The 14025-nt window shown below is 31.5% G+C and overlaps 3 protein-coding genes across 3 annotated transcripts; 1 reads left to right on the top strand and 2 right to left on the bottom strand.

The window, feature by feature from the left end:
- Window positions 1-3775: 3775 nt before the first annotated feature.
- On the bottom strand, window positions 3776-5356 carry LOC130676289 (ejaculatory bulb-specific protein 3-like). The gene is made up of 3 exons (XM_057482440.1): window positions 5116-5356; window positions 4915-5002; window positions 3776-4045 (listed from the first exon to the last, which is right to left on the bottom strand). Exons 1-3 carry the CDS (start codon window positions 5315-5317, stop codon window positions 3964-3966), a joined length of 372 nt encoding a protein of 123 aa, XP_057338423.1. The 5' UTR covers window positions 5318-5356; the 3' UTR covers window positions 3776-3963.
- A 3322-nt stretch (window positions 5357-8678) lies between these two features.
- LOC130664090 (IST1 homolog) lies at window positions 8679-11127 on the top strand. The gene is made up of 4 exons (XM_057464184.1): window positions 8679-9132; window positions 9227-9659; window positions 9729-9875; window positions 10632-11127. Exons 1-4 carry the CDS (start codon window positions 8864-8866, stop codon window positions 10860-10862), a joined length of 1080 nt encoding a protein of 359 aa, XP_057320167.1. The 5' UTR covers window positions 8679-8863; the 3' UTR covers window positions 10863-11127.
- On the bottom strand, window positions 10891-13093 carry LOC130664843 (general odorant-binding protein 71). The gene is made up of 4 exons (XM_057465376.1): window positions 12766-13093; window positions 12269-12688; window positions 11791-12018; window positions 10891-11734 (listed from the first exon to the last, which is right to left on the bottom strand). Exons 1-4 carry the CDS (start codon window positions 12820-12822, stop codon window positions 11711-11713), a joined length of 729 nt encoding a protein of 242 aa, XP_057321359.1. The 5' UTR covers window positions 12823-13093; the 3' UTR covers window positions 10891-11710.
- Between the last annotated feature and the right edge of the window lie 932 nt (window positions 13094-14025).

The following is a 14025-nucleotide window of genomic DNA, read 5'->3' as shown; positions in this document are numbered from 1 at the left end:
TTTTCGTCTTAAATCGTGACTAAATAAGCCAGTTAAGTCTAAACCAAGGCGAAAACTTAATATATTTCATAGCTCCGTAAAAAAAGTCGAGTTTGTCTTATGAAAAACAGCTCCAAATTTCGACTTGGTAAATCAAGTTTTATTTTTGACCCGGGTAGCGAAGCAAAAATTTAAAAAAAATTCATCTGATTTTGCGTCATGGTTAAGAAAAATTTCTTGTCCGGTTTCGCCCGAGCCTATTAAATTATACACGAATGTCAAACTGACAGTAATTACCTCGACAAGTCTAAATCAAGTTTTATTTTTAACCCGGGAAGCGAAGCAAAAATTAAAAAAAAATTCATCTGATTTTGCGTCGTAGTTAAGAAAAATTTCCTGTCCGGTTTCGCCCGAGTCTATTAAATTATACACGAATGTCAAACTGACAGTAATTACCTCGACAAGTCTAAATCAAGTTTTTTTTTTGACCCGGGAAGCGAAGCAAAAATTAAAAAAAAATTCATCTGATTTTGCGTCATGGTTAAGAAAAATTTCTTGTCCGGTTTCGCCCGAGTCTATTATATTATACACGAATGTCAAACTGACAGTAATTACCTCGACAAGTCTAAATCAAGTTTTATTTTTGACCCGGGAAAAGTCCACTTAGAAATTTTTCATCTGAGGAAATAGATGTCTGGTGGCGGATGCGCTCTCAGATCTCTGCTAGAAAGATACCAGAGTATTTTTGTAGATCAATCGGTTCCTGGATCGTCCATCGGCTGGCAATATTTTTTTATTCCGGTTATATTACTCCCCTTTGTTAAAACTCTTACATGCTGTTTTGATTCTAACTGTTATAGGAAAGACGTATATCACTGGCAAGTTCACCCTATTTCGGCTATAAGTCTGGAGCATAAAAATTTGGGGTGACTGGACACTAGGATGGACATGGAATTTATTGCTGTTCGATACACGACTGTAATTATTAAAATCTTTCAATTATTTTATCTATTTATTTATTTATTTATTTATGGAGTTGATATTTATTTGTGATAGAGGATTTCGTTATTTAATGCTGGAGAAAAATGGGAGTCGCGGTGGAAAATATAAGAGTTGTGAATCTAGAATTGGATGTGAAATTATGCGTGAAATGTCACAGCGTGAATGGAATTTTTATAGATTAAATTGTTATTATTTATGGGGTGGAATATTTTTTGGGTGGGTGGCTAGAGGTTTAAATAAACGGGAGGAGAGGGAGGGGAAGGGATATAGTGTCAATCTTAATAAAATTTGTAGGATGGACTGAAAGGACTTGTAATGTTTTTATGGTGGACGAGTGACTGCTGGATGGTCAATAGACGCTTTTGTTGCAGAGAGACAGATACAAGTGTAAGGTGTATCATCTTTTATGTCGGGTGGTTTAGTATTCGCCCGGCAAAACCAATCTCCATAACATGAACGTGCAAGACACCCCATATGTTTCGATTGAGTTCCGTCAATCCCGCTGATCGGTTCACGATCATGTTAAGACGTATGACTTAGTTCTTTATTGGCTTATATATATGAATATATGACAAGACTCTAATAAAACGAGTTACTAATCATGAACAAATTTATGATGAACGTGAGGGTTAAATATGGAGACGATGGAGGGGGAAATATTTATTTGGGAAATTAATTTTTTAGATTCTCTCAGTGGTCGGAAAAATTTTGAATTTTTTATGGCAGAATTTCGTGAAAAATTTTCAAAGGATGAAAATTTTAATTGTGACGAAGACATAAATATTAAAATTTCTAAGAGTGAATTTTTTTCGAAATTTTCGAGTGATAAAGAGAAGACGAAAACCGTAAGCATGAAAATTTTAAATTTTCTTGCCGAAAAAAATTCAGGATTTAAAAAAAAAAACTTTGTTATCAATTTTAAAATATTAACCCGTTTGATTCTCATATAAAAAAATTACAGGGGAGGGTGGGGCAGAGCGGCCCCTCTGAAATTTTGATAAAAAAAATTTTTTTTTTCGACTAATTACTATAAATCCGATATGTTTGCGCATTTTTACTCCTACGCATGACATTTCGGGCAAAATGAACAACCCCAAAATTTTGAAAAAGTGATTTTTTCGTATTTTTATCGTCAAATTAAAAAAAAATTATTATAATTCCACATTTCTAGCCCTACGCACAACACCTGGGGCAAAATGGACCAGCCGAAACTTCCGAAAAAATTATTTTTTCATATTTTTCGGCAGTTTCTCTATGTAAGAGGCAAATTTGGTCACTAAAAATTTATAAAAATAAAATTTTTTTTTTTAGTTGATAAATTTTTGAAATAAAGTAAAACTATAGAATTGTTTTTTTTTTTTATTAAATAACAATTAGTAATTAAGGTAATCGAGAGTGAACGATTTATTACACCTCAAAAAAATTTTTTCGAGTAATATAAAACCAAAAATAGCTGTCAGGAGAAAGAAATACATTCTTAATGATGAAAACAATTAAAAAAAAAAAAAAACGAAAAAAAAAAATGTTTTTATCATTTTTTGGAGGGGGGCCGCTCTGCCCCACAAAAAAAATTTTTTTTTTTCAGAATTTTGTCAAAATGTCCATAAATTTGTTCGAAATAGGACAAAAGTAAAGTGATCTTATGGTTGAAAGCCACAAAAAGTAATAATTGGCCTAGGGGGGCCGCTCTGCCCCACCCTCCCCTACACTGTAAAAAATTTTGAGTGATCACGGACTTTATTTAAATCCTTATTCACTTCGACCCGGAATCTTAATATTAAAATAAACTCCCTTCGGAGTAAATTTCACCCTTAGATTAAATAACTAAACAGTCATCCGCTTCGCATTCACTCCGTTAATTTTTTGCAAAATATTTCAGACAACAAAAAAAAATAATAATTTTTTCATCCCCACCCGACGCTGTCTAAAAAGTATAAAAAAAATATTAATAAGTTTAAATATATTTATTAGAGTATAAAAAAATGAATTTGTTATATATAATAATAAGATTTTCGTCGTAAAATAATTTTGAATGTCGTCGATTGATAGGGTCAGAGATTTAAAGAACTACTGAGGAACTAGGGGTATTTTAAAATCCATGTAGACCCAATGTGGCGCGAAATGTGGCAAAAGACTCAAGAGAGTTGCGATCAGACGATCTAACCCCTCACTTCTGAGTCAATCGTCTCTTGCCACCGACGCACACACATCCGAAATCCGGGTGTCTGAAGTCTAGAACCTGTTTCGACCCCTATGATACACACAAGCCATATTCCCAGTATGATATAATACAAATCCCCGGAAAAAACTCTTAATATTATATCTATAACTTCACTTTTTTCCCGACACTTGCCAGCGAGGAAGCGTGCGGTATAAAAAAATATTAAAAGAAAAAAAGGAATGAAGAAGGACGAGTTGGTGGGATACTTTTAAACAATTCGCTACGAAACGTTCGAGCCCCTGATTCTTTTGCCGCTGGTTCTTGAGTCTATCAGCGGATATATATGAGGGGTGAACAAATTGCCACGAGGGATATACAATAACGTCACATACTTACGATAAGTAAGATCTTTTTGCCTTTTACGCCTATCAATCTTCCTAATCATGCCTAAAATATGTCTCTCTTTATTTATTTTTATTTATTTATCCCAACGTTTCCTACAGGATGCGACTTAATTACGATAAAAAATTTATTTTAATCAAATATGACTTTTTAATACTCAATAAATTATTTGTTTTTAGTAAACAAGTAATTAATTTCATGTAATTTATGTTTTTTTTTATTGTAGGGTAATAAATTATTTTGTGATAAGAATTGTAATTTAATTTAAATTTCGATAAGGAATAAATCAAATGATGTCTTATTAATTTAAATAATTACATAATTATATACAGCCACCTGTCAATTTTTGCCACATAAATATGTCTTATCTAATTACAAATATGAATAATTACAGCCACATAAATAAATTTTTCTGTTGGTCAATTTTGTTGTCTATTCTCGTGTGTCGAATTTGGAACGAATTTTCGAGTCAACGCTTTGTAGGTCTCTGGCTTTTTCTCTCTGGAAAAAAATAAATTCGTGTTTTCAATAAAATATATGGCTGAGTAATGAGTAAATAATAATTGATGGTGTGAAATTTTTGATATTACGTGGAAAATATTGGTCTTATCAAAAAAGTTTTCAAACAAAAGTAGGAAATTCAATTTTATTAAAAAAATGTCTCTTATAATTTTTTCTTGGGACTAATTAGAAAGCCGTAATTTCAAAATTAGAATTTTCATAGTTAACAAAATTTTGAATCACTCATTATGAATCTTAATTTTTGAATTACGGTGAAAATATTGGTCGTATTAAAAAAGTTTTTGAACAAAAGTTGTAGGCAATTTTACTTTCTAAAAAAAATGTGTCTTATAATTTTTTCTTAGGACTAATTAGAAAGCCGTAATTTCAAAATTAGAGTTTTCATAGTTAACCAAATTTTGAATCATTATGAATCTTAATTTTTGAATTACAGTGAAAGTATTGGTCATATACGAAAATCGTAAGAGACATTTTTTTTATAAAATTAAATTTCCTACAACTTTTGTTCGAAAACTTTTTCAATAAGACCAATATTTTCGCAGTAATATCAAAAATTTGAACTATTCATTTCAAAAATAAGGCAAAAATTTTGTCCATAGTAATGAATAATGATCAGTGATGTAAGACAGAGAATTGACGTCGAGTCAATTGATCAGCGAGAAATTGACCAATGGTCATTTTTTGAATTTCATTGAGATTTTCGCGCCAACTTTATCGTCCCCAAAAAATTATTTTATAAAAAATTGACGTCAATTGTCAGTCAATTTTTCGTGAACTGACTGAACATAAAATTGACGGTCGTTTCGCATCAGTAGTAATGAGTAATAAATGAAATAAAGTTTTCTTACTGAAGGTACTGGAAAATGACTTCTTTTAATTCTTTCTCTCTTTGCGTGCAGCCAAAACATTTATTAGCCATTAATTGAGGCATCATTTCTGAAAACAAATAGTGTTTAAAAAATTGTTTTTATAACATTGCAGTGTCAAAAAGGAGGGAAATTCCCAGATAAATTAAAAAATTTAAATAATAATAAATAAAGAAAATATACTTCTCAAACGAACGGCCATCGCAGGACAAGGACCGTCTTCAATTAAACACTTGGCATAAATATGCACCATTTTATCATTTCCCAAAAATTCTCGTATGTCAAGGTTCTTATCCATTATATCTTCATAAAAATTCATTCCTTCACATTCACTTCTACTAATAATGACGATGCAAACCGCCACCAAAATTCGTAACGAAAACATGTCCAAAAAAAAAAGAATAACAAAGTTCTCTATGTACCAAAAATTGTCCAACTCAAATTCGAAACAAAGTACTCTGTATTTATATGAATGTTAATTCTACTCTAATAATAATCGTACAAATTATGTCAAGTGTTATCTTTTGTTTGTTAATTTAAATCATAAATTAATATCATTAATCAAATTGCGTAATTCAAATAAATTTATGATTTATTTAATGATTGAATAGTCAAAATTTATTAAGTAATGATTATTTTTATTCAAAATATATATCGTTGCTTTCACTAGAAAATCCTCTAACTCCACATTTTGGAAAATTAATTTTTGCATTTCCTGTTGGCGCGAATTTCAAAAGGTCATATTATTATAGGCCCTTTTGGCTTTCGTCCCTAAGTTTAAAACCCAAAGGGTGTATAATTTTTTTTTCATTGCCAATCGTGTTGTCTATTTATTTCAAACTTAAAATTTGAAAAAAAATTCTGAAAGCCAAAAGGGCGCATACAAATATAAGCTCTTTCGAAATTAGTAACGTGACATTAAAGTTTGATTTACATTTTTCGTTCAAATTTTTGAGTTATAAAAGTTTTTGTACGAAACCCGTCGATTCAAAAAAAAAAAAAAAAAATGAAAGGGAACTGATTTTTTCAAAAATTAAGATAAATAATTTTCTCATCTATATATATATATATATGGACATAAATGAGAACCGGTAGAAGTCAATTTGATATAGCAGTTAACAAATTGTTGGGGATGAATAGGAAAAGGGGTTTGTGGTTTTACAGGAGGGGTTGCCAGGTTGTGCTTCATAGAATATAATACATTGTTACACCCTTATTCTCTACTGGTTCATCTCTAACCACTTGCACACCCCATGCTAGTCCCGCAAATCGGTACACTCTGAACTAACCCATAATTAAAATTACCTTAATACTAAGTTGTTACTAATGAACAGGGATGTTAAATAAATTTTATTCATCCATGTATACATGCATTCATTTTAAATCTTTGTTTTCTAATTTAACTTATATCTGTATTGTATGGATTTATTTATTTATTTGTTTTTTGTAAATTAAAAATTAGATTCGCGAAAAAGGGACTGAGAAGGCAGGAGGGGCAGAGGGCAGAACGTGGCCACGAGTATGATATAATATACTTGAGTCGGGTGAACTGAGTGACGCGGTTGTTCGGATATTAAACTTTGAAGATGCCGCACTACGCCGTTACTGACTCAGCAAGTGTCATTGATAACCTTCAACGAGATAGATAAAATGTTAAACACAAGTGAACTGTGTCCTCGAATACGCATCATTACCCTCTTGAGTAATTTTATAAAGTTTTATTAAATTCTCGCCTGTGCTCAATTTTTTAATTTCCCATTATCGATATTTTGCCATCTGTGTTTATTTATAGTATTCGATTTATTGTATGCTAATTATTAAATTTTTTGTTTAATAATTTTACGATGATTTGGACTTAAGCAGGTTCTACTCCGTCTTACGGCATGCAATTATTTGAATAATTAACAAAAAGTGGCGGGAATTAATATTAGAAATTACAAGACCAGCAGATAAATCACTTGAGCATAATAAAATTTATAAGAAATAATCAAGATTAGGTTTTAATTTTTTTCCGTCCATCTTACGGCAGCAAATTGTCAACTTGATAAAAATTCTTGAAATTACGACTACATTTGCGACATATTTGAGGAATTTTTGGATTAATAGTAAAAATTTCTGAGGCTAAAGCTCACAAATATGAACTAAGATAAAATTTTTATGTACGTATCCATCTTACGGCATGAAATAATTAAAATAATTAATGAATTGTCAGTATTCATTATTAAGAACTGTAACGTCAGTGAAAAATTAATTTCTAAGCCTAGTAAATACACAAATATTAACTAAGAGCAGAATTTCAGTATTTTCCATCCATCTTACGGCGCCAGAATCATTCGTTCTCCGTAATTACATGCTAATATTCAATCGACATTTACTCATTAAGTTAAAAACAATTTTACGTCTCAATTAATATAAAAATGGCGCCGAAAATCAAATTTACAATTTTTTCCATCCATCTTACGACGCAAAAATCAAATTTGTACAGCAGCACTAGCGTAACAGTAGAATTTAAAAAAAGAGCGGCATTTAAAACAAAACGCGGGATATTTTAAAAAATTTAAAAAGCAATACTACTATTGTTAGAATTTTGATCCATAATTATAATCAGTGAATAAAAAACTTTAATCAATAATTTTTTTTAAATTTACTCACGCTTCCCGCCATTTTTATTTTCCGCTGCCAGTGCTGGTACTGTACCATCAAAAGTACATTCAGAAATTATATGGCAACACTTGGCTAGAGCTAGAGCATTTCCGAATGCACCCAGACTAAAAAATATACTCGAAATTTTTTATTTTTATTAATAATTTATCAATTATCTTTTTACTTGCGCGGTAAATTCAAACATTTGAAAAATAAATTATTAGAAACTGGAGAAATATTATAAATCGTACGTCAAAATAAAATGGCGGCAGAATATGATAGAAAAATATTTAAAAAATTTTAAAAAAACACTTGAGTGTTTGAACAAACCTTGGCGGGGAAATAATATGCAGAGGGTGTCCTAATACACTTGGAGATTTGAATTAAATTGCTCCAAGTGTATTGCAGCTAAAAAACGTCACTTAACTGCTATTTCCCCACCAGACGATGCCAGTTGATTTTGCTCAGGAACTTGGAAGTCATCATCAGCATCAGCATCAGCAATTCGCAACACTGTACACTAGCACTCAACACTTAATGACACCACAGGCACTTTGCACACTCAAATTTTACAAACACTGCACAATTCAATTAAACAATAACTTCGAGCAACAAATTTTATGGATAATTACATGACGCCACTGCGATACTGAGTTTTAATTCAAACGTAAAGAAGAATCTGGACCACTGCTGCCATTGTCTATGATACTAACTGCCGCTATCGAACCGTCAGTTGTTACAAAGCAATCGATTTTGCGATTCATCGACCGCCCCCACTTGCAAAAATTTGAACGTCGCAACAGCGACGCGCAGTAGCGGCGACTTGGCGCGAAATTTCAAAATTGAAATTTAATAATTTTATTAAAAATTATTTATGTCAATAATTATATTAATTAGGGTGCATTCGGAAATGTTCTAGCTCTAGGTCTCGATATAAGACAATGTTTGGCTAGAGCTAGACATATTTTCATATTTATTTATATACATTATTTTCATTTTATAAAGTAAATAAATATGAAAATTATTTTATCTATCGCAGACAAAACAATTGTCTACGTTATCAATCTTGACATATATCAATGACAAATAAATATATATATCACCGTATGACTAAACCGTTAAATATAAGATAAAAAAATAAGTCAAAATATATATCACGGTCAGCAATTGTCATTCTGCATAATTAATATAATAAAGTTAAATTACTAGTGTGTTAAGTGATAAATTATTCGAACACGACGTATCCAGTTTATCGTCGACGTAAAAATAATTAAAATATACAACAATAATGTTTTCAAGTGGCCCGAATTATACAAAACTCAAGACCAATTTGCGGTTGGCAATAAACAGGTTAAAATTATTGGAAAAAAAGAAAACAGAATTGACGCAAAAAGCGAGAAAAGAAATCGCCGATTACATCGCGGGCGGGAAAGTTGAAAGAGCAAAGATAAGAGTCGAGCACATCATCCGCGAGGATTATATGGTAGAAGCCATGGAGCTGATGGAAATGTACTGCGATTTGCTGCTCGCCAGATTCGGACTTATCCAGCAGATGAAGTAAGTCCTGGATCTGACACCTGTCACCTGTCACATATCACCTGTCACCTGTCAGTATGTAAAACATAAATCACTAAACTTATTTTGTTAACAGAAACCTAGATGACGGTCTAGCAGAAGCGATATCGACAATCCTCTGGGCAGCGCCGCGTATGCAAACTGACGTCCAGGAGATGAAAGTAATCGCTGATGTCCTGACCTCAAAATACGGGCGGCAGTACATGGAAGCGTGCAGAGACGAAGCCGTGCCGACCATCTCCGAGAAACTGAAACACAAAATGAGCATTCAGTCGCCATCGAAACTCCTGGTCGAGAAGTATTTGATAGAAATATCCAAGAACTACAACATCGAGTACGAGCCGGATCCCCAGGTGATGGCAGAGGGTCAGGACGCTGTGCTGATCGACGTGGGTGGAGAAGTTCCTAATAATCTGGATGTGGCTGGTGGTGGTCCGCAGCCTGTTGGTTTTATTGGATACCCGCAGCCTCCATTGCTGCCCAGTGGTCCTTCGAACATCAACGCCTTTGTAATTAATCACGTGTCCTTTGATTTTTATCTTCAGAAATATCTTTGGCTTATTGATGATTTTTTCTAGGGCTCTGGAGAAAAACACAGCGGGCCAGCGATGGGTTTTATGTCACCTGGTGCTCCAATGATGCCAGAAAAAGATCAGAATGTTCCGTTTAATCCATCAGCGCTGTCTTATAATATTCCTCTGGACAATGCAAATATAAATAAACCAGTGAGTCATTTTTTTGGTTATTATATAGAAGTGGGGCTCCCCTGTTTTTTGGCTAGAAAAATCGAAAAATGAAGATATCCGAGAATTTTTTTTTTCATTTTGTTCTACTCTTCGGCGGATTTATGAAAAAAATTAAATCAATACCCAAAAAATTCAATTTCATAAAGATTTTGGCGATTAAAAAGTCAAAAAATTAAATTTTTGATTCTCAATCGATTATTTGAGCATTAAAACTTTTTTTTTTTTAATTTCTATTTTTTTTCTCTTTGCGCATAGAAAAGAGAATAATTTGAAAAAAAAAAATGTTACAATAACTCAATTTTTCAAATTTTTACAGCATTTTATCGTTTTTGATTTTATTTTGTAAAAATTTTTCTAATTCAGTTATTCGACTTTTTTTTTTTTTTTTTTTTTTTTCAAATTATTCTATTTTCAATGCGCAACAAGAAAAAAAATAGAAATTATAAAAAAAAAAGTTTTAATGCTCAAATATTTGATTGAAAATCAAAAATTTAATTTTTTGACTTTTCAATCGCCAAAATCTTTATGAAATTGAATTTTTTTGGTATTGATTTAATTTTTTTCATAAATCCGCCGAAGAGTAGAACAAAATGAAAAAAAAAATTCTCGGATATCTTCATTTTTCGATTTTTTATGGCCAAAAAACAGGGGAGCCCCACTTCTGTATAATTACCATTTTTTTTTATAATTAAAAGAATTCTGCATGGGATCAGTACTAAAAATTTATTACTTCAGGATGATGATCTGCCACCGCCATACTGCTCATTCCCGCCAGACTTGAATAAACAATCAGACAATACACCAAAACCTCAACCGCGCTCCAAAATGCCCAACGATTTCCAATTACCTGAGCTACCAACCGTACCAACAGACAACGCTTCGCCGGACAATCCTGGCGCCAACAATGACGACATTGATTTCGATGACTTGATGAAACGCTTCGAAGATTTGAAAAAACGAAAGTAATTTCGTCTTAAAATTTTACTTTTTTTAATTTCTTTTATCACTATCAGATTACATACTTATATAAAATATCTATCAAGTATTACATCTTTTATTAATTTCTTTTGCTTTTTTGTTAGTGCCTTTTTATCAATTATATTATCAAAAATATATACGGGCTAGTATAGTATACTACTAAGTGCTGATGTATATAGAAAGTGTACAGACATTATTATAAGCAAAGCTATCTTTATTAATTTTTTTAAATATACATATATCTAGCTTCCAACTTACTAGTGTATTTATTTATTACATATTTATATATTTATTAAGAAATTAAAGATAACTATCCAGTGATTTATTGCCACAGATACTTAGCAAATACAGTTCAAGTTCATTAACTCGGAACTTCCCCTTAATTTTGACCCCTACTATATATAAATATAAGGGCGCATGCGTGTAGTTTTTTTTAAAGGAGGTGGCATTCGATAAGTCGAAATTTCCAGGAAATTTTCGCTCCTCTGTAGACTTTCTCTAAGTTAATGGAATTAGGCTGTAATTTAATGAAACCCTCAAGTTTATCTGACCTAAAATGCTTCGATATATCTGTATATATGTATAAATATATGTTTTATCAGTTAACAATAAGAAACTTGTAGACTTAATTGATCACCGGCTCGATTTTAAAACATTTTGGTCCTTCGAGCCGGACAAGAAAGTCAATTATCCATCGAACCACGTGTTGGTTATTCAAAAATATGAATTTGTCTTCATAAAACGATCATAGGAAATAGTTATTTACTGTCTAAGTGCAACAAAAGACGTTCTATTGATTAGTATGTGTGCGAAAATGAATAGCGGACACCTGCAGTCTAATCGTTCCAGTCGTCGCATCTCTGAAAAAATTATTTATTTTAGTTTTTTTTTTTTTAAGGAGTTATAGTTAAGTTACCTCGCGTCCTTTATCAGTAAAACAAGACAACAAATTATGTGAGAATGAACATTTGTCTAAATGCAGGCCGTACACAAAATGGAAACAGTCGATAATAGATTGTTCGATAAAATCCCGGACCATCGGATCATGGATTCCTTGGAGCATCATCTTCGTGACTGCAGCTCGTTCTGGAAATCCTTGTCTATTTGTCAATCTCAGTTCGTCAAAAAAACATTGGGTTACACACTAAAAAAAAAAAAAATTTTGATCATTTGAACTACGCACAAAAATAGGATTTCTTGGCGCGAAAAATTTTTACTTGCCCTCAGAAATTTTTTGCATCATGAATTGAAATAAAAAATTTTTTTGGAGCGATAAAAAATTTTCTTGAGCCAAGAAAAATTTTTGTTCCCATTTCTAAATGCAAAATTTTTTTCGCGCCAAGAAATTATTTTTTTTGTGTGCGGAATAGATAAAAAAAATCTAAAAAAATTACTGATTGTTCATTCTGGTCTCTGTTTCCTCTGTCAGAATTTCCATCTCGGGAATCTTTATTTTTATTATTGTTATTGTTGTTGTTATTATTATTGTTATTACTGTAATAATTGTCATCATTATTGTTATTTCTGTCTTGCCTCTGGGTCTGATTTCTCACATAATAAGGCCGCGTTTCTTCCTGTCTGTACTCTTGGTGCCTAGATCTGGACATCCGACTTCTTCCGACGTTACTGTCCTCTTTTTTTAAATTAAAAAAATCTTCGTCGAAGATGTCGCTGTCAGATGAATCACTCCCAGAATTTTCACTGCCACTGTCATCAGATCCGAATCTATTTGATTCGGAGTTTCGCTTACATTTCTGCATAACTTTACGTATATCGTCACTCAGCTTCTGGTTACCCGACCTGCATTTCAGAGCCTTAATAAAATTATTAGTAAATTTATTATTATTTAAAATCTGCCTCAACAAGCTGTGATTTTAAAAAATTAACTTACTTGGCTCTGATGTAAAGTTAAGAGTAACAGAAAAATATACAAGTGATGCGTGTTCATTTTAGAACAGATTTTTGATTGAAACTTCTTATTTTTTCATTTATATATATGACTGTATGAAGAATAATTACGAATGTCCATCAATGTCAAAATTATTTTTTTTTCTGACTGACAACTTAATTTATTCTTTTATATTTTTTATAACAAAAAACCGGATTAATTAGAGCTGATTTTTTTTTTGTAAAGCGAGGGGTAACATGGGCCATCAAAAAAATGCTAGTAATAATTTTTACTCTTTTTTAGCCCCTAAATAAAATTTGGTGTCAATCTGACCCATTTAATAAAAATTTCTAATGTGGGGTAAAATGGCCCGTGTGAAAAAATTTCAATTATCAATTTTATTCAGCTGGTGTCCATATTGCCCTTTGTAGAATTAAAAAAAATTGACAATTTTACCCCTTGTAAGTTTTATTATTAAAAAATAATAGGGGGCAAAATGGGCTCCCTAAAAATTTTCTTTAATTAAAATTACAAGGGGTAAAATGATCAATTTTTTTTTTTCTAAAAAGGGCAATATGGACACGAGCTAAATAAAATTTGGAGTAGAAATTTCTAATGTGGGGTAAAATGGTCCGCGGGAAAAATTTTTAATTCAAATTTTTATTTAGCTCGTGTCCATATTGCCCTTTGTAGAATAAAAAAAAAAATTGACCATTTTACCCCTTATGATTTTAATTGAAGAAAAATTTTAGGGAGCCCATTTTGCCCTCTATTATTTTTTATTAATAAAACTTACAAGGGGTAAAATGGTCAATTTTTTTTTATTCTACAAAGGGCAATATGGACACGAGCTAAATAAAATTTGAATTAAAAATTTTTCCCGCGAGCCATTTTACCCCATATTAAAAATTTTTACTCCAAATTTTATTTAACTCATGCTAAATAAAATTTGGAGTAAAAATTTTTAATATGGGGTAAAATGGCTCGCGGGAAAAATTTTTAATTCAAATTTTATTTAGCTCGTGTCCATATTGCCCTTTGTAGAATAAAAAAAAATTGATCATTTTACCCCTTGTAATTTTAATTAACGATAAATTTCAAGCAGCCCATTCTGCCCCCTATCATTTTTTTTATGATAATTAATTATCATTTTTAAATTTCAAAAATTTGAAATTTTTAAAAGACATTTTTTATTTTCTAAACAAATTTCACGCATCGAGTTTAGCGAATCGTAAAATGTAGATCAAGTGTTTGATGATTAAG

This window comes from Microplitis mediator, chromosome 1, assembly GCF_029852145.1.
Source record: "Microplitis mediator isolate UGA2020A chromosome 1, iyMicMedi2.1, whole genome shotgun sequence".
Taxonomy (NCBI): domain Eukaryota; kingdom Metazoa; phylum Arthropoda; class Insecta; order Hymenoptera; family Braconidae; genus Microplitis; species Microplitis mediator.
Note: the sequence above shows the minus strand (reverse complement) of the source record. Positions and strands in the feature narration are given on the sequence as shown.